This window comes from Notechis scutatus, chromosome 1, assembly GCF_049901735.1.
Source record: "Notechis scutatus isolate UNSWTSFEM ecotype Mainland chromosome 1, rNotScu1.2, whole genome shotgun sequence".
NCBI lineage: Eukaryota > Metazoa > Chordata > Lepidosauria > Squamata > Elapidae > Notechis > Notechis scutatus.
In genome coordinates, this window is record NC_142009.1 from 51016447 (window position 1) to 51037917 (window position 21471).

Genomic DNA, 21471 nt, shown 5'->3' on the forward strand with positions numbered 1-21471 from the left:
AACCCTAAGCAGAGAACACAGAATGTATTTTGAAAAAATAGAATGCTTCCGTAAGTTCCAGGAACAAGGTATATGGCTAAACAAGCAGGCATGTATTAGTTGATCAGCAATTTATATATTTGCCATTTTGGTATTGTGCACAATATTAAGTTTGCAGCGCTCAACATCTTGGCAAAGCAAGGAAATATTTGGACCGACTTATTACTTATTATAAAAGACTAAAAAAAATGGAGATGGGGGTGACTTAATTCTCTTTTTTTCAAAAAAGGAATTTGCATTCGTTCTTTAAAATTATGAGTTTAGCTCTATAGGGATTCTCCTGTTCCATGTTTCTAAAAAAAGAGATTCTATTTAATTCAATTCTTTGCAAGCTTATTGCAGCTGAGCTCTGCTTCATCTAAAGAGGGAGAAGTTTTCTCATTTTTGCCATTCACCTTATTCAATAAGGAAAAAACTGTGGGAGGATTGGCAGTACCTGGGGGTAGAGTGAAAAGAAGGATCAGCTTAGAATTCCTATGTAGCCACAAATAAACTACGTTCAACCTCCCTTAAGTGCCTTTGACCCAGGGGTGGGATTCTACCAGTTCAGACCGGTTCTATAGAACCGGTTGTTACAATTCTGCGCAGTTCGGAGAACCGGCAAATCGTGCTCCTGGCTGGCCCCTCCCCTCTCTGCCCGCCCCTCCCCTCCCCACCCAATCAGTCCTTATCACACATGCCTGACATCGCTGACTGCATTCTCCAGGGCCCAGTCACTCCTTAAGGTATTTCTTTTTCCCCTACCAATGATCAGCTGTTTCCCTCCCGACAATCAGCTGTTTGTAGCAGCCCCCTGCACTCCATTTTTTTGCCTCCATTTTTTTGGAAGCCTTCTGGGAGCAAAAATGCCTCCCCAGGAGGCTTTCCTGAGCCCCCAAAACAGGGGGAAGGTTTGTTGCTGCAAAAAAACCCACACCTATCCAGTCACATGACCACGCCCACCTACCCACGCCCACAGAACCTGTTGTTAAATTTTTTTAATCCCACCCCTGCTTTGACCCTTATCTAACTTTAATCAAGTGCTGACTGATCTTGAGAAGATCCCTCTGCAATAAATCAGCTTAGCTGAACCTTCGCATGTGAACCTGGTCATTCACACCTGACACAAACAAGTTAGTTGGGGAATAGCTTCATCTCTCTCTATATTTATTAACTGTTACACATTGCACTATGAAACATGTCAGGAACTTATGGCACTAGCTATAGTTTTTTTTTTAATTCCTTTTCATTGGAGAGAGGAAGAGAGAGAGACAGTTATAGCTAGAGTGGGAAGGAATCTAAGATATTGCAGAATAATTATACATATAGGAATTTTTAAAGAGCTGATTTAGTAGTAATCTCTTAAAAGTGATGTGGGGGGAATGTCACTATTTTTGCTGCCCTCTTGCTCCACCCTAAGTCAGCCATCCAGTGAGGAGTGTTCAACTGTTCATGAGAAGAGATGCTCTAATCTACCAGGGTCAAAAAACGTATGTGCTATCTGTCCCAGTTGCTAGGTAGCACACATAAGAAGGGATTTATTCTTTCCTGTGGTCTCCATGGAACCTTGAAACAACAGCACTCTCCAAGGGTAGAAACAACTAAGACTTGCAGGGTGAACATATTCAACCATGATCCTCCTTGTTGCTAGAACTTTCCTTAAGTCATCACAAACTAAAATCCATTAAGGCTATTTTGAAATTGGACCTGAAGCTTACTGTGAAAGGTTAAAACCACAACTTCAGATTGGTCCTAAAAATGGATTGGAATCTAACGCAGCTAACAAAGTGCAGGCACAACATCGCCCAAATAGAACAGTTGCCAATAAACCGGTTGCAGGTATAAGGGCACACCATCACTTAAATTGGAATAGCTGAGAAATGTCATAATAGTCAGGCTATTTCCACTAAAGAAAGACTGTGGCTGGGGTATTGATGAAAGGCCATTTGAAATGCACAGATTTTCTTAAACCTCTAATTATATCATTAAATATATAAGCACTTCCAGAGGGGGGTAAAATTTTAAGGAAAAAAAAAAAGAGTATGTGACCACAACTGAGCCCAAAATTTCTTTTGCTAAGTGAGACATTTGTAATGTGAGTTTTGCCCCATTTTACCACCTTTCTTGCCATAGTGGTTAATGAATGACTGCAGTTGATAAGTTAGTAACTTGGTTATTAACTGAATCTTGAACTTTGCTTGAGAGAAGTTCTCAACAGGGGATTACATGACCCTGGGACACAGCAATGGTCATAAATATGAACCAGTTGCCAAGCATCTGAATTTTGATCACATGACCACGGGGATGCTGCAAAAACCGTAACTGTGAAAAAATGGTCAGAAGTCCCTTTTTTAAGCACCATTGTAACTTGGAACAGTCACTAAATGAATCATTGTAAGTCGGGGATTACCTGCAATTCCATCCCAACTGAACTGGCCATTCTTCACTTGAATGAACTGATCACTGTTTAATTGTGTCTCCCTATATTATCTCAAGGCCTTTCCTTCTTCTGAGTTGACTCACTTACCCGAGAACCAGCTGAAAAGTTTACCAGTGTAAAATTTCCTCTCTCCATTGTCAATTCCTATTCTGAGCACTATTCTGGTTAATGCTCAATTCTCATCAAATTGTTTAGATTATATTTTTGTACTTATGAAACTTTGGAGCCTGCTGATATTTCCCTGTTGTCCTGAAATGGTGTTGTTTTCATTGTATAAGTATCTGAACACTGATAATTTCCTATGGGGAGGGACAGATGGATGGAGATAAATTGTGAAATGAGTTATTTGGGTATAATAAAAGAAACCTTCACAGAGTGATACTGCGTATGTATCTTGCAAGAACGGAAAGCCTAATAACTTCTTCCAAAATGAATTATTTGTAAAATTTACAAACTGCACAATCAACAATCTATTGTCAGGTAAAGGACTATAATTGTATGTGGGACTGACCTTGGGAGATGAAGGAAGAGATAAATGAGATAATGAGATAAAAAAAGGCCATAGCCTGCAGCTGCATAATGGGTGGAGAAGGGAACTCAGAAGCATCCTCCAGCAAGTTCCCAGACTGCAAAGGTGACGGTGGGAGATTTGTACTTTCAGACTTGTAAGAGTCTGTTAATGTAGCCCTACAATAAAGTAGAATTAGCTCATCTGGGCATATTTCCTATCAGGTCTCTCTGGAAAGGGTGACCTCAATCTTGTAGGTCTGAAAATATAAACTTCCCGCTGTTGCCTTTACAGTCTGAGAATATGGGAGGAGATTCTTAGCTTCTATCTCCATCCATTATGCAGCTGTGGGCAATGGCCACTTTGATCTCATCATTCCCTAGGTAGCATTTCTCTTCCACTCTCCCCCGCCCCCATTTTCCCAAGATCATTCCTACATATCATTACAGGTACTTAGTAAAATATCTTCTTCCAAAGATAGCTGCTAATTACTATTATATTTCATAATCTAGGTACCAGAAGGTTCAACCATAGACAGTAAAATCAATCAATTCTAACATTTTTCATTCTATTAGAAGTGGTGAGAAAGGACCCAAGACTTAGAATAGTAAATAGTAAACTGAATATTAATTGCACCTAATAATTTATTATCTTTTGAACTTTTGCCTGTTCCTTTAAATTATGACATGTCTTACAATACTGCTCATTACAAAAATCCAGTTGATTCTTAGATGCCGAAACCAGGCTATTTTAACTTCTGAATTTTTAAAAAAATGGTGCTATAAGTGGATGAAAAATGACATGAATTTTAACCTAATCACTAATGCTATGAAAGTATCACTCCCATTATAAAAACTGTGGCAAACATGAGATAGGTGTAAGGATAGGTGTCACTGCCTTACTATACAATTACTTCATTTTTTCAAACTTTTGCTTTCTTTTTTAAAGAAACCCTCTGGGGAAAAAATCTAGGGCTTTAGAATTAGAAAAATATGATTATGTTGCAACCATAGATGCTGAGCTTATAAATGCTGTGCTTTCACGGATTGTACCTTAATAGTTTTTAAAATGCCATGCTGAATTGTTCTTCAGGACCTTTGGATTCCAATGAGTTAGGTAGTGTGATGGTTTAATAATTATTGTATTATTGTGCTCTTTTTATTCTGTTATGTTCAATGTTGAAACCACTGAGTATCAGGTGAGGCGGGGGAAGGAAGGAAGGAAGGAGGGAGGGAGGGAGGGAAGGAAGGAAGGAAGAAAGGAAGGAAGGAAGGAAAGAAGGAAACCAACCAGCCAGCCAGCCAGCCACTAGCTAACTTTACCATTTTTTTGAATAATTAGATTGTTTGAATATGGAATTAAAAAGGAAAAAGTTCATAAGCTACTCATATTCCAAGTTCCAAGTCAAGCTAAAATAGAAAAGCAAAGCCAACCAGTTTCCATGATAGGATCCTGATTTCATACATTTCATTTTCAATAACTTATTGGTAGTAAAACAGAGGTGTGGAATGACATCAAAGTTGTTAAGAATGAATGTGAGACAAGATTTTCAGAGAACAAGGGGAAAAAATCTCAGGAAAGAAGAAATTAAAGTGACAAGAACAAATTACAATGATAATTGTGCAGATACTGAAGATGCAAGAGGCATGGAAAAATAAGAAATCTTCTAAAGAATTGAAACTCCAGTTTCAATTTCAAATTGATATGAAAAAGGAGCCCTGGTAACACTGTGGTTAAAGCGCAGTATTATATACAAACTCAGCCCAAAGCCTCGAGTTCAGTCCTGGCTGGCTCAAGGTTGACTCCTGGCTGGCTCAGGGTTGACTCAGCCTTCCATAATTCCGAGGATAGTAAAATGAAGACCCAAATTGTTGGGGACAATATGCAAATAATCTTACATTGTAAACTGCTCAGAAAATGCTATAAACTAAAGCACTATGGGGCAGCATATAAGTCTAAGTGTTATTTCTATTGCAACTGCAATTGCTAATAAAGATGTAGAAAAGAATTGTATTATTGATGTAAACTATCATGTCATGGTAGCAAATTCCCAAGTTGAATTATATGTTATGTAAAAAAAGACATATTTTTTCTGGTCTTGATTCTTCTAGCATTCAACTTTACCAAGTGACCTTTGGTTCTAATATTTTGGGAAGGGGAAAATAGTTTCTCCTTGTCCACATTATCTGCACCCTGCATAATTTGGTATACTTCAATCATCTCTCACTTGCTTCTTTCTACCCTAATAAGCCCCAAAGTCATAACTTTTCCTCATAGGGAAGCTATTCCATTGATCCTCTTAATTGCCCTTCTCTGAACTTCACCTAGGTCCACCATATCCTATTGGTGACCAGAACTGCACAAAATATTCCAAATGTAAAATGATATTCTACTATTTAAACAACAGTAATATAATATTTAGAAGTTAAAAAGATATAAAAGGGAAAAAATAAACCAAGGAAAAGAAAGGATCTTACATACAGCAAATAGCTTAGATTTGAAATTTGAGATATAAATCTTGACCAGGCAGAGATGTGTTGATAAATCTTTTTTTTTACATTGATAAATAGCCAATTCATAAGTAGACAGCGAACACCACATCATAAATCCATGATTATAAATCCAAAGTAGCACTTCCTTTCCATCATAAAAGAGTCATCTTTATTGCTCTAATCCATGCACTAAAGATCCATAGTTCTTCATTTAATCATAGGTTTGCCATTTGGGGTATGTAATAACAAAGTTGGAAGGGACTTGGAAGGTCTTCTAGTCCAACCTGCCACTTAAGTAGGAGATCCTGTACCATTTCAGGCAAATGGCTGCCTAGTCTCTTTTTAAAAGTCTCCAATGATGGAGCACCCACAACTTCTGAAGGCAAGCTCTTCCATCGGTTAATTGTTCTCACTGTAAGGAAATTTCTCCTTAGTTCTAGGTTGCTTCTCTCCTTGATTAATTTCTATCCATTGCTTCTTCTCTTGCCTTCTAATGCTTTGGAAAAATAGGTCGATGCTTCTTTGTGGCAGCCACTCAAATATTGGAACACTGCTGTCATGTTACCCTACTTTTCAAACTAGACATACCCAATCCCTGCAACTCTTCATATGCTTTAATATTCAGTCCCCTAATCATCTTTGTTGCTCTTCTCTGCACTATTTCTAGAATCTCAACATAATTTTTATATTGTGGCGACCCAAAATGGATGCAATATTCCAAACATGCGCTTACCAAGACCTTATAAAGTGGTACTAACACTTCACATGGTCATGATTCTATCCCTCTTAATGCAGCCTAGGATTGCTGCCAGCTTGGTGTCATCTGAAAATTTGTTGAGTTCTCATTCTATTCCCTCATCTAAATCATTTATGAAGATATAGTACTGGGCCTAAAAGCAAACCTTAGGGTACCCCATTGCTTACTTCCCTCCATGTAGATATAGTTCTGTTAAGGACTACACACTGAGTGTGAATTGTCAGTCAGTTACAAATCCATCTGGTGGTGATGCTGTCTCTCTCACATTTTACTGAAATCCAAGTATACTATGTCCATGTCGAAAGAAACTTTTTATGATTATTATTCTTGATATTTGTTGCAAGTCTTTATTCGTTCTGAACCTTAAGGTTTCCTGACTTCATCTTTGCAGATTCGGGCTATATGCTGGTATTCTGCTTTAGTTATGTGTTTCTCTTTCCATTTTTTGTACTTTTTTTGTCTTTCAATTTACCAGACAGTTCTTTGTGTAACCATGCTGGTTTCTTCTTAGATTTCTTATTTTTCTTTAATGACACTGTATGATGCATATGATGTATCATTATAATGATGTACAGTATGATGTATCAGTATAATGATCATATCACTTCAGATTCTGTACCAAGGAAGGCAAGGTGAAATCTCCTGGTACTTTATGTCTGAGAAATTCCACCATCAACTCAAATATAACAGAATTGAGCAACTCAGGCAAAGGAGTGATTACACAATAGGGAGGCCAGTACCATAGAGCAATCCCATCTGTTTCCTAAGGCCTTATTTCACAAACAGAGTTTCATATCTCGCTACAGTATCTGTAGCGCAGTACCTCTGAAAGCTGCAGGAGTTGCTTAGAAAACAAAACCTTTTTCCATCATGAAATAGGAAGGCATAATTCTAAAAGAGGTATATCCCCTCACCCCTAGGGCCCTTCTAGGTCTCAATCAGCAGGTCAAAGTAATTATTCTACTCTATTTTGTCCCAGTCAGATCTCCCTTAACCACTGTTATTTAGTTCTGATCACCACAACTGAAAAAGACAGAAACAAATTAGAGTATGTTCAGAAAAGGGCTACCTAGATATTCAGGGACTTGGAAACCAAAGCCCAAATGGAACTTATAGGGAATAGGCAAAGAATTCTGGGCATGTTTAGTCTACAAAAGAGAAAATTCAACAAAGACAAATCCTTGATGTACGACTGGTCACTTAGCAACTGATTGAAGTTATGGCGGACCCAGAAAATGGGACATATAACCTGGTTATGAATTTTCAATGCCCACTCACCCCACATCCATGTAAATGCATTTTGAGCACTCATCAACTGGCCTGTATTTATGGCCGTTTACAGTGTCCTGTAGTCAAGTGAACATGATTTATAACGGTTTTTTTTTCCCCAGAAACCAGCATTGACTTCCAGTTTCCAGCAAAAACTGCACCATAATGAACAATGGGTTTGTTTAATGATAGCAGTATTCACTTTACAACCATGGGCATTCACTTAATGACTACACAATAAAGGCCATAAAATCAGTTATAAAAAGGTTGCAATTGTAGCACATTAAATGTGTATCTTATACACATGTAAATAATTGTTACTGTTAAATGTATATAATAATGTAATAGTAATAATAATATCCCCACTTTCTGTTTTCCATAACAACCCTCATTCCTAAGCAAAGACTAGAACTCACTGTCTCCTGGTTTCTGATTCAGCGCCTTAACCACAGCACCAAGTTGGTTCTCATTATCAATTATGATTGACAAAAGCTAAAAAATTAAGATATCCTTGGAGAAGACCTGGATTGACACCTATAGCTGCAAACTCTTGAAATAGGACAAAGATGGACCTGTTCTTGTTCCCATAGCTGATTTATTAAATGGCTGGTACTTTATTCAGGTCGTGAGTTTTAACATCATTCAGTTTCAAAGTGCGTGTACAGAACAAAAATACAAAAAACTGAAATGATAAAACCCCATATATACAATGAACATATGCAAAGTACCTTTTAAGGAAAGGGATTTTTAAGGAAAGTAATTCTGGAGGATGGGGTGCTAGGCAACCATATCAGTTAATGTGTTTCAAAACCCATTTTGTTCTCTTCATTGGAATAAAGATTGTTGGAGGCTGTAAAATAACACAATGTTTTATAATCATCATGTGACAATAGTTGTAACAATCATGCCACTTTAGGCACTATTTTTTAAAATTACAAGTTCTGTTTTATTCATGCATGAAGTTTTAAAAAGCCATGATCACCAAAGTACTAAATCATTCTTCTGGGAATAATAGAATCATGCTTTATAAACTTTATAAAATCACATTTCAATAATGTTTGATCTGATATTCAGATGCTACTAGTGAAAAAGATTTTACATAGATAAAAATGCCTATAAAAGGAACTCCTGTACTTTAAGAGGCACTTATTATTGTTAAGAACATTAATAATTACCCAAGAAATCCAGCAGCAAGGTGAATGGACTCATTTTAGTGGCAATGGGTGCAATGCATTATTTATCTATTAATCAAATTTATATTTATGTGTGTGTGTGTGTGTGTGTTAAGCAAGATCTCTCTCTCTCTCAATGTTAAGCAATGGTGGAAGACCTAAAATGCTAGGTTAGAGACTCAAGGAGAAAATGTGGTCAGTAGGAGTTGAAAATGACTTGATGGCACAGAATCAGTCAAGAAATTCACAGAACACTGTTAAATATTGAAGTCCTATAGTGACCCTTAGTGGTTGAAATGTTAATTTAAGAAAACTTCCACTTTTACATAGTAAATATAAATTTATTCCAGAAGTACCACTTATTTACATTCTGCATTTCTGACTTTATATTGTACATATTGAATCTAGCATATTTCAAAGAAACAAATTGCTAAGGGATAATACATGTGTACATTCTAAATCCAGTGTCATGGGGACAAGTACTCATGTATTTGCAGAAAGAAATAATAATATTTTTCCTTCAGTTCCTGTGATGACCATCCTTATGCAAAGTTTAGTAATACATGGATTAGTGCAAGAAAAAAAAGTGGTAAATTTATTAGCAATAGCACTTAGACTTATATATTGCTTCATCCTCATTTTACCGACCTCCGAAGGATGGAAGGCTGAGTCAACCTTGAGCCGGACAGAATCGAACTCCTGGCAGTGAGCAGTGAGTTTGCCTTCAACACATTGCATTTTAACCACTGCACTACCATGTTTTAGGTCAGGGATGTCAAACGCTGGCCATGCCCACCCACATTTTAACAAAGGGGGAAAAGTTGTGATATGTCATGTAACGCAGCGAGTTTGACACCCCTGGCTTAGATTGATATAAATATTTTACCTCCTGTCCCAATTACTAGCAACGGATTTGACCATGGAATTAAATCTAAATTTTATTACTACACATGTTGTTCTATATGTCTCCTTGACTGTAGTCCTAAATCTCATTCAGTTCTCTTAAGTAGATATGCATAGAAAAGTGTTATTAGAATGGAAAAACAAGAAAATATACTGGGGAAAAAAAAAGGATACTAGTCATACTTACACCCTAAATAGCCATTTTTAAAATTTAGGTATATGTAATACCACCTTTTTAGGCCACAAAAGTAATGGGAGAGTCAAAGGAGTAATTTATTCCAATCCCAGACTAAGTTTTTTTTTTATGTTAATGAAAGTCTACTACAGCTGGTTCAAAATTTAGTATGGTGTTACAAGTATTTGTTACTGGCTCATGTGATTTATGTGGCTTGTGCAGTTCATGCAGTATCACCTGGGCGACAGATGGACTAGACAAGATCAATCCAGTAAAATTAGGAAAAATACATAAAAACCTATCATTGAATAATTATGAAAAACTTACAAAAAATATCTAGATCTCTATTCTAAATACTGTAGCTCTATTGTTACACTGAAAACACTACTTATTTATGGAATGTTGACAAAGATCAAGACTTTTGCTACATGTTTCATCGTAAGAGTTTCATCAGGTTGACAATTTTTTTTTATTATCAACTAAATAATAAATGTAATTAATCCTGCTTCATAAAAACTAAATTTCTATGAAACAGGATTAATGTTTTCTCCTTCAAAACATTTTATTTGGTCTTTCCTTCATTGTGATATAAATGCATACAAAAATGCATACAAGATTAACTGAAACGATTCATTACAATCCCAGAACAATATACCCATCTAGTGGGCAAATGTTAATATTGCACCACATTAGTTTTCTATAATTCTCTTGAAAACATGTGACTTGCCAAAACTGAGATTTCCCTTCCCCAATCTTCTACTTGCACAGACTACTACTGTGTACTGGACTTTGAAAGGCAACAAAAATTAACAACAGTAACAGCAGACCAGAAGTGGTGAAGAATCACTTTCTGCATAAACTTAATGGCCATTTTTTCATATCATTGGCATATTGGCATATTATATTGACATTCAGGCTTACTTTGGTTCTCTAGTTTGTTTAAGTAATCAAATTAGCCATAAATGATTTAGCATATCTGAATCTGGGATAATTTATTGCATTCCAGTAATACAAGATTCTAAGATAGTTCTGAAAAAAAGTTTATTGTTGCTTTAAAATTCCTGAATAATTTGGATACAATTGTCCCCAATTTGAGGATCAACTGTCATTAAGGTATCAATATTTTGCAAATTGGAATACATCATTCAAATTGTGTTGATTTTCCATTTCTTCTCATCCGAACCCCAATATATTGAATCATTGACTGTACTACTCCAAATATAGCTTAATTTGATTGCTAAAATGTTTTGCAGTTTTCAGGAGTTTCAGTACAGTACCATGGATATGCTTGGGAGCGGCAAAATTAGCAAATGATGTTACATGCATGAAGTCATCATGAAAATGCCATGACAAATGCCAGATAGCAGGATGCAAGCAGGGGTGGGATCCGACCGGTGTAACTACCGGTTCGGTGATTTACTATTTGCGCCTGACGCGTGCTGCGCGCATGTGTAGATCGTCATCAGCTTGCTGCCTGGACAGCTGAGCAGCGCTGCACGCGGGTGTGCAACAGTTGAAAAAGCACTTTTTTCCTGCTTTTTCAACCGCAGTTGTTCTGCGCTAAGCAGCTGTGGGTGAAAATCCAGGAAATAAAGGTCAGATAAGAGCCCAGGCAGGCGGGTGGGCCAAAACAGCAGCAGACATAGAACTGGTTCTATGTCTGCTGGTCTTCAGAGCTACTGGTTCTACAGAGCCGGACAGAACCGGTAGAATCCCACCCCTAGACATAAGTACACAATGGTGCATGCTACTTCTGCTTGTGTGTCATTTTGGTGCCAATGTGGTTTTCTTCAGATTCCTAAAAACAGCTGCATCTTTCCCTGAAATTGCAGCCTTATTAGCTACATACTGTTTTTAGTTTTGAGAACTGTATTTTCACAGTTCAGGTCTGCAAATACATAAATATATATATTCCATTTGAATCTCACCCCCAGCCAACGAGTGACATAAGTTTTAGTAATTACTGTAGGGTTAGTGTTTTGTCCTTAAACTATTTGGCAGTGATCTGGGGCAGCTGCAAAAGAGACTGGATAAGGATCATTATTAAGAGTTGTAAATCCCATGGAAAGTAAGAGTGGACAAGCTTTAACTTGATGGGAATGGCTCTCTTGCCATACTAAGATTTTTGATATAATATACACATCCACAAGCCTCATTTTTTTAAAAGATGTATCTCTGCCCTGCAGAGTTCAAACAAAATCTACATATACTTTCAAAACAAGATATTTGAATTATTCGCTATTAAAATGTAGCCATGCGAAAGCTTGCTGTGTGCATGGGTGCCACAAACCTATAAAAGATTTCTCGTTTTAGTGAATATTGGGAGTCAAGTGCAATTTCCCTCCTCTATTTTCTATGTTTATTATGCAACCGCAAAATTAGAAATATGCTAAAAATATAAGCCAGTGAAAATTGTCATCAACGAGCTCCATGCAGATGCACTGGATTTTAAATTCTATAACGCTGCTGGGAAAGGAAATCCAAGACGGTTGGCAGACGGCGAAGTTGCAGAAGCTTAAAGGATACGATGCAGCAACCAAAATGGGAGCCTAAATAACCGGTCTCCAAAGAACGGCCCGGGCCTCCCTTGAACAAATAGGCCGGGGCAAGGGACGTCAAATCGAACCTCTTCCGCGCACCTCCCTAACGACCGAGCGTTCGTCTTGGGTTTGTTTTGCATATTCCCGCCTTCCGTTTGAACTCTCGCGAAGACGCAACCAACTCTGGTATTTTGTCCCTCGCGGAGTCCCCTCCTCCAGGTGCCGCGCGTTGCTTTTTTTTTTTTTTGCGTAGAGCGCCGCGGCGGCGCTGAGAAGATCAGCGGCTTTGGCCCAGAGGAGGGAGTGGGGGGGGAGCGGTACATCGGCGGCGCCTCTGAATGCCTGACGGGAGGGAGAGATATCGACCCTTCGCCTCCTCCTTCTCCTCCTCTCCGATCTCAGACCTGGCAGTTTAGCGCTTGCAAGGGAAGGCTCTACGGCCTCGCTGGACGCCCCGTTTTCTCCCCCGGCCCCGCCGCCGCCTCCTTTTCCCACCTCCCTCGACTCCGGGGAGGCGGCTGGAGGCGGCGGCGGCGACGACAGGCGGTATTCGGGGCAAGATCTGCTGCTGGGGAAAATGGCGGGGAACGGCGCCGGCTTTGCCGGGGCGGGCAGCGGGGAGATCATCCAGCTCAACGTCGGGGGCACTAGGTGAGCCTGGAGCGCGGAACGAGGGTTGGGTGGGTGGGGTAAGCCGTGGCTATAGAGGGGATGTTGGCGGCTGATGGCAAGAGGCGAGGGGGGGGCGGCTGTTGTGATGGCATGAAGGAGCGGGATGCCTTCAGTCGAGACGGGCCTGGGAAAAGGCGGCGATGGCTGTCCCTCCCCAGACTGCTCGAATCGCCGCTTTAAATAATCGATGTATGTGCGAGGAGGCTCAGTTCTGGCTATAGATTCGCCGATGGTCTTCTCATTAAAAAAATATCAGAACTTAAAGAATCGTTTGCTTTAAGGGTGGACAAAAAGGGCCCCGGTATTCTATGTTTTTATCATACCACAGAAATCTATCTTCCATGAAAGTATATCAAACCACAGACGAGCCAAGCCATTTACAGCTTTGGGGTGGACTGATTTTGGTTGCACAAAAACTTGGCTTCAAAGTGTGAAATCTCCTGATTGTTTTTCCACATGGGATTCAATTGTCCCAAAGGTGCTTTTTCTAAAGACAACTGAACTTTCTTGGGGGTTTCCCTCCCCGCTTCGAAAACGTTTGGTTGAACAGAACTGAAGAAGCTTCTTGGATGAGAAATGAAACGTTTTCAAAGGAGCAAAAAACCCCAAGGAAGTGGAGATGCCTCTTGGAAAAAGTATTTTTGGGACAATCATGACTTGGTGATTGAGAATCTCCATAGACATGAGACCCAGCTGAAACCAATGACAAATAACAGGTATCTCCATGTTAAGTATGAGCCATTAATTACTATGCTGATACTTTTTGTGATATGTGGTTCCAAGTCACAATCCCTCATGGATTCTTTTATATGGAACCCAATTAAAATTGCTATCACAAGATAAATAATACAGGTCTGCACAGAATGAAACATTTTCAGTGTGATCTGTGTTTTGACTATGATTTCAGCTGAGTCTCTAAAAATGAAGAAAATTCAGGCATTAGATCTATATTCTTGTGTCATAATACTACAAGATAAGCATCAGCTAAGTGGCTCTATCCATGCAAATGGTTGTGACACCTACACTAATTTGGCGGTTTCAGATGAATATGATGTAAAAATTATGAGGTGCCCTATAAACCTAAGGCTCATCTAGTTCACAAACAAATAAATAAATAAATAATAAATAATAAATAAATAAAAATAAATAATAAATAAATAAATAAATAAATAAATAAACAAATAAATAAATAATAAATCTATCTATCTATCTATCTATCTATCTATCTATCATCTATGGATTAAGTTGAGAGCAACAGACAGAGATGTCAGTTACATAAATAGCCAACTTCAATGCCAAAAAGTTCAGGATAATATTTTCTTCTATCAGTACCAGTGAAGATGGGAGAAAGAAGTATCATAAGTGAATTAGATGTAATAGCAATATATTATAAAGAGGGAAATGCAATTCTTGTTGACAAAGGATAATCAGTTTTGGTGGCATCTTCCTAACATGCATTAAAGATTGTTATGCTAACTATGTCAGAGAGCCTTAAGCTAAGTATGGCTTAGAATCTAATTGAGACATGCTGAATCAAGATCCCAGGAAGTTCTGCCAAGTTCTTTCCTATTGAGTTTAACATGCATGAATACTATGCATGCTGATTATGCTATTCTCTTGTGGATAAGCTGCATTGTGCAAAACAGAAAAGGAGCAAGAAATAATATGAGATGAAGAAATGGAAATATAGGTAAATCTAGTTTATAATCACACCATTCACTCATGTCCTATTATTCTTAATAATAATTAAATTTATGCACCATCTGAATCCCAATGATTCTGGGCAGTTATTGTCCAGAAACATCTTTGTTTTTATCATATCTATGCATTTTTCCCCTCATTCACTGTTCCTTCATGTATCTGTTTTGTAATGTGATTGATTGTCTTTTTGTCTATAACAAAGCTGTCTCAGCATACTCTTTTTGTATTGGTCATTTTTGTTTTGAATTTACATTCATTTAGGTTTTGACATTTATCTCTTGTTTTATCAAAAATGCAGGTAGTCTTTGACTTATGACCAATTGTTGAACATCAAAAAATGTCCATTTGGGAGAATGGATTTGGACTTATGACTGCAAGATTTGCTTAACAACTGCTGTAAAAATGGTGGAAAAAGATGGGCCTGGTCATGTGGTGCCTTAATTTAATGACCACAATGACTTATGACTAGAATTCTGGTCCCTATTGTGGTTGTAAGTTGAAGACTAACTGTATTTCTTAAAATGACCCACTCCTACTACATTCAGTTGATTTTTATATGCCTCCTGAGATAACCAATTTATTGTAACTTCCAATAGATAATATAACAACAATCTATTCTGTGTGTCAGAATTTCAGCTATTTGAAAACATCTCCTCAGTTATCTTTTCTATGGGCTAAATATACCTACTCTTCATAAGGCTTAATTTCCAGATCCCTTATCATCTTAGTAATCCTCTTCTAAATTTGTTTCATTTTATCCTCATGCTTTATAATGCTAGCCAGATCTGGACACAATTGCTCAGTAGGGTCCACCAGGACAAAATAGTGGAAAACCTACCCACTTTATCATATGTTATCATATGCTTTGTAAAATTAACAATAAACTTTTTCAGAATCATACACTTGTCAATTATTTGGGAAGAACAAAAATCTGAACAGCACCCTGCCCAAAGGGTGGGAGGAGCATAATCCTTTTCCTGTTGTAGTTTTTTTATCTGAAATTTGCCAAACATCACCCTAGACCAGGGTCAAACTTGCATCATCACGATGTCATTGTGTGACGTATTGGGACTTCCCCCCCTTCGCTAAACTGGGTGGGGGGCGGGGCCAGCACTTGACGCATCCAGCCCATGGGGCGTGAGTTTGACACCCCTGCCCTAGACACATTTAACAAAGTAGTCCCTCTGTAGTTTTTGCAACTATTTTTCCTTTTTACTGGTGAATAACGAGCATTATTTAAAATATCAATTTATAGACTAATCTTAAATCACACAACCATGTGACTTGTTTAAGATTAATCATACCCATATTTCAACATATCTCCAGTCAACATTTTCTTAAACTAATCTTAAGTTTAGCGCTTATTATTGAAATGATGCTTGTATATAAATATGGTAGCATACAGAAATTCCTTGGACAATTTTTGGGAAGCTAGTACGGGATTCAGGGTATTCTACAATTATTTCTTAATTTATGTTGAATAGTATTACAATCAATTATTAACAGGATATTATCTGGTGATTGTATGGTCTAAATGCTGCTCTGCAGAACCTAGCAATATTATATGTTGTAGCAGGGCTAGTATTTGAAAGCAGCAGGGAGGTGTAGAATTGTCCTGTGCACTCTAGGCATTTTACTTATTTATTTATAAAATCTATGCAGTGATTATGAGATGAGGCTAATATGAATGTCTTTGGAATGCAGGTACTGGAGAAGCACATGCTCTGTTGTTTTTTGTGTGTCTAGCCTTAGGGTCATTATCTCTGTAGTCAGGGAGAACTGAGAAAAGAGTGTCAAACTAAAAACCCTTTGGTGTTTAGGGTGCTTCAAGATTATTTAATTATGTCTTTGGGAAGACAGAGTTGGGCTGTTGGAGTCATTGGCAATAAAGGTTGGGGACCTGGATATATCTAGTTGGTGTTCTGTGTTAGCTACATGCTATTTAATGCGTGCTTTGGCCTGATTATATCCCTTACTGACAAGAAGACCTGGAGACAAACCCAAAGATGAGATTTTAGTTGCCATTATCTTTTTCCTACAACAACTCATGTTTTAATTATAGTATGTTGCTCTAAGCAGACATAATAAGCCAAAAAGCTAATTCAAATACGGCTCGGCTGAGAACTCCTCAGGCTTGTCTTCCCTGTTCCAAAGTTGTCTTGTCTCATAGATTAATTTATTTAGTCTATGAGCAAGTGTAGGTCTGGTGTGAGAATCTATTGTGTTGCTAGTTTTAAACCAAAGAACCAGTCATTTAATATTTGACAAACCTTGTAGGTAGGAATTTTAAATATAAAGGTGACCATTGAAAGCACCTTGTTCCACTAATAAAAATATTTAAATCAAAGCAATTCACAATGCAAAGTCACTTGTGTGAGATGGGCTGCTATATAAATTAGATGGATGGATGTAAGGTTATGGGTATACTAGTGTTCACTAATAGCCCCCTTTGTGTGTGTTTGTGCGAGTATGTGTATTCCTTAGAATTGAAGACACATTTAAAATAATTTAGATGGCTAGAAAAGAGGGAAAGAGCATAATGTCACTTTGTATTTCATCTTGGCTATTTTTTGTAACTATTTTACAGAAACTGTTTTACAATAACTTGAAAATAAATAATAGGAATAAATCTTCAGGTGATAAATGCTCTCTACTATTGCTTTATGGTACATTTTGTCAGTCAAGATTCAAACAATTAAATTCAAGCAAGTGCCTGGTACTCGCCAAATACAATCTTTCCCCTTGAAGAATTGAACTGTATGCTGTAATCAAAACTTCATTTATCTCCATTTCAAAAGCAGCTTTTTGAAGAAAGCCAGGGATCAAACTAGAATAGAATTGTTCTTTTCCATCCAATGAACAGTCAAGCCACATGAACATGTTTGATTTCTTATGAAGTTGGAAAGTAGAAATAATTAGATCTGTAATAAATAGCAAAATTACCTCTTCATCGGGTCCAGTTTTAACATATTTATATTTACTACTGAAAACATATCCAGTTTTATATGATTGAACCTGACTTTTCATCTGTCTTTTCTAGGTTCAGTACTTCAAGACAAACACTAATGTGGATCCCTGACTCCTTTTTTTCCAGGTATTTTGCCATTTACTTAATTATATCATTTTTACTTGAAAGAAGCTTCAATGAGACTAACTCCTTGTTAAATGGGAAATCCTAATAGTTTATGTCAATAGGTTTGGGTTTTTGTTTCTGTCTTAAATTGGGAAACTTTATTATTGAATTTTGTCTTGTAACAAAAAATCCCAAGCAGCCTGGCTCCCTTTCTTATTGTGTCCTCTGTATTAAAAACAAGAGTTAATAATTTGAGGGAACATTGCTGTCTTGTGGATTATGTAAAATGCAAATAATTTATGTCTGATGTCTTTGTAATGAAATTTTTAACGACACTCTCTTATTTTTGATTTTTCTAGCTTTACTACCGTATTTAGACCAAAATTGTCTGGGATAGCTTTTAGCCTTTTTTGTGTTATTGATTATCTTTTGATTTATAATATAAAAGCTGAACTGAAACAGCTGGTGTATATTTTATTATATTATCGAAGAATCTATTGCTCTATTCTTTGTATAGCAAATTGAGGATTACATTTTGTGACTGATATTTATAGACAAAATTTGGGATGCTAACTAGTTAACTGCGTTAGTAATACCCTAATGGCTGCAGTTTTTCTGAAGTCAATATTTTCAGTGCAGAGGGGAGAGGATATGGAACTCCTTTCTCATAACACTGTTCCATCTCAGTTTACTTTTCCTGCCATGAGATTCCAGTTATGTATTATGAATAGAAATGGCTAGAAATACAGCTGCCTTTCTGTTTCCATCGCTTCAGATGTATTCACTACCTATTTCTTCCATAATGAAATGCCTGAAGGCTTAACCCAGGGGTCTTCAAACTTGACAGCTTTAAGACTTGTAGACTTCAACTTCCAGAATTCCTCCTCCAGTCATGTTAGCTCAGGAATTTTGGGAGTTGAAGTCCACAGGTCTTAAACTTGCCAAGTTTGAAGACCCTTGGCTGAACCTCTTACTCCCATAGTATGGTGATTGGAACCATCCACTCAGAAATGAGTGAAAAAGTAGTTCCAGCCCCTAATCCTTGCAGACCAAATAAAAGTATATTTTGGGTGATGATAGACTGCTGCCAAGAGATTTAGCAGGACTATGGAGTTGGCCTTACTCTCCATTTGGTCATCAACAAGAGCAACCAATGAGGAGTTTCTGTCCCATGCTCAGGGCTTCACATTTCTTCTTTCAGAGACCTGTGCATCTACCACTCCATAATCTACCGTAAAAGCTTGGAGATTGTAATAGTCTCCAAGTAGTAGTAGTTACAAAGTTTTAGGTAGATCCTAGATTAGCCTCTTACAAACGGGGTACACCAAGGGCCTTCTTTAGATTTTTGTTTTTATCAATCATGCTCTTTGCTGTGAAGAGTGATTGGAATAAGGAAGACAATGTAAAAAAAGGTTCTTTAGTATTTTATAATTCTTTCCTAACCTTATTTTTGTATAAACATTGCAGAAATCTGAGCTGTAAAAACATTACAGGTAGTCCTCGACTTACAACAGTTCACTTAGTGACTGTTTGAAGTTACAATGGCATTGAAAAAAGTGACTTATGACCATTTTTCACACTTATGATAGTTTCAGCATCCCCATGGTCCTGTGATTTACATTTGGATGCTTGAAAACTGACTCACATTTATGACAATCACAATGTCCCTGGGTCATGTGTTTACCCTTTGCAACCTTCTGACAAGCAAAGTCGGTGGGGAAACCAGATTCACTTAACAACTGGGTTACTAACTTAACAACTGCGGCAAGAAAAATTGTAAAATGAGCCAAAGCTCACTGAACAAATGTCCCACTTAGCAACATAAATTTTGGGCTCAATTGTGGTTGTAAGTGGAGGACTACCTGTACTCTCTTGAAAAATGTAGTTCTATCATGGCCTGTGCTGTTGAAACCTGAAAATGTACGTGTGTGCATATATTTGTAGAATGGACTTTTTTTTCTATACTTTTTCTATACTTTTTTTCTATACTCAACTACTTCTACTATGCAATGCTCTTTATCCTTGGCAAATTTGTTTTGATTGGCTATGGGAATAATATGGGACACAATTTAGGTGTGATGTGGATGAAATTATAGTTGGCAGAAATCACTTCTCCTTTATGGGAGCTAATTTGCAGTCCAAAACATTTAGCAACAGAAACAGAGTTGGAAGGGACCTCGGAGGTCATCTAGTCCAACCCCGCTCATGCAAGAGCCCTATATATTTCTGGCAAATGACTATCTAGTCTCTTCTTAAAAGCCTTTGGTGATGGGGCACCCACAGCTTCTGAAGGCAATTTGTTCCATTAGTTGATTGTTCTCGTTGTTAGAAGTTTTCTCCTTAATTCCAGGTTGCTTCTCTTCTTAATTAGTTTCCATCCATTGTTTCTTGTCTTGTCTTCAGGCGCTTTGATAAATAAGTTGGCTCCCTCTTCCCTGAGGCAGCCCTTCAAATATTGGAAGACTGCTATCTTATTACCCTTGGTCCTTCTTTTCACTAGACTAGGTATACCCAGTTCCTGCAATTGTTCTTTGTATGTTACAGCTTCTAGACCTTGTGTTGCTCTTCTCTGAACATTTATTTGGTTCATCTTTTTTCTGTCTCTTACACAAATTGGATTGTAATTTAGATTTGTTGATTTCAGTTTGTTGAGTGGAAGAATTTCAACACTGAAAGACGAAACTGGTGCTGTGAGTATTTTGCTTTTTAATCATGTTATAATGTAAAAATTGATTAGATTTTTCTGGTAAAATTATAGAAGTCAGAATAATTCATGTAAGCTTAACTGAATACATGCAAACATGTTATAACTGTAAGTCAGTATAAGATAAAGTACTGTAGGAAGTTGACTTGTAATAATGCTTCAGAGAGATAGTTTTAATCTGGCATTTGGGGGTGAAACCTATTATTGAAACAGCGTGTTTTAAATCTGAATACTGTAGATTCTAGCAACTATTTGACAAGCTCAAAATTCCAAAAATTGAACAAAAATTGAAATTTTAATGCATGTTTACCTTACACCCACTGAAAAAATATTACTTTAGCATGTATAATTATGACAGGATTACTTTCCTGATTTAAAATGTCCTTGCAGGAAAATAACTATCTCTTTCTTCTTTGTAGATATTTATTGATAGAGATCCTGCGGCATTTGCACCAATTTTAAATTTTCTTCGTACAAAGGAATTAGATCTGAGGTAAGTTAGATTTTTATATGAAACTGTTTCAGGAGGAAAATAATCAAAATAGTGTTAAGAACACTTAAAATTAGTTTTAAAAATCTGGTTCTTGTGTGTAAATGTGCATGATAGAGTACTGTTTCATTGGTTACACAAAGAATCTATTTTCCCAAATCACATTCAGAATTTGTAAGGAAATATTTGGATTCTAACATATATTTTTAATTCTTAAACTTTTTAATGAAAAGGCTTAACCTATTCATGCTTAAATCTTTAACTCTTCAATTGTTTTTACATGATCTGCCTCTATCAGAAATTCTGTGATTTAATCTAGGAATGGAAGTCTCACAAAGGGCTGCTCTATAATATTTAAGGCTGTATCCTGAAAAGTTTCAGCTCTGAGCATCCCTGTAGCCTTGATGAAGCCAAAGAAGCCTTTATCTTATATATCTATCTTAAATCACCTTCATTCTACTTTATACTTCCTGGCTCTGAGCTTTTGGATTAGATCCTTGGCACAAGTCACATCTTTTTTAAAAAGATGGTCTTAGCAGTTTAAGAGTTAGTTTGAA

General features: G+C 37.2%; 1 protein-coding gene across 1 annotated transcript in view; it reads left to right on the forward strand.

The window, feature by feature from the left end:
- Positions 1-12523: 12523 nt before the first annotated feature.
- KCTD3 (potassium channel tetramerization domain containing 3) overlaps positions 12524-21471 on the forward strand; it is a 39076-nt gene continuing 30128 nt past the window's right edge. Inside the window, exons 1-4 of the mRNA XM_026682737.2 lie at positions 12524-12925; positions 17688-17741; positions 20365-20410; positions 20844-20917. Of these exons, the coding sequence (XP_026538522.1) occupies positions 12852-12925; positions 17688-17741; positions 20365-20410; positions 20844-20917 (248 nt within the window). The 5' untranslated portion in view covers positions 12524-12851. The remainder of the gene's footprint in view (positions 12926-17687; positions 17742-20364; positions 20411-20843; positions 20918-21471) is intronic.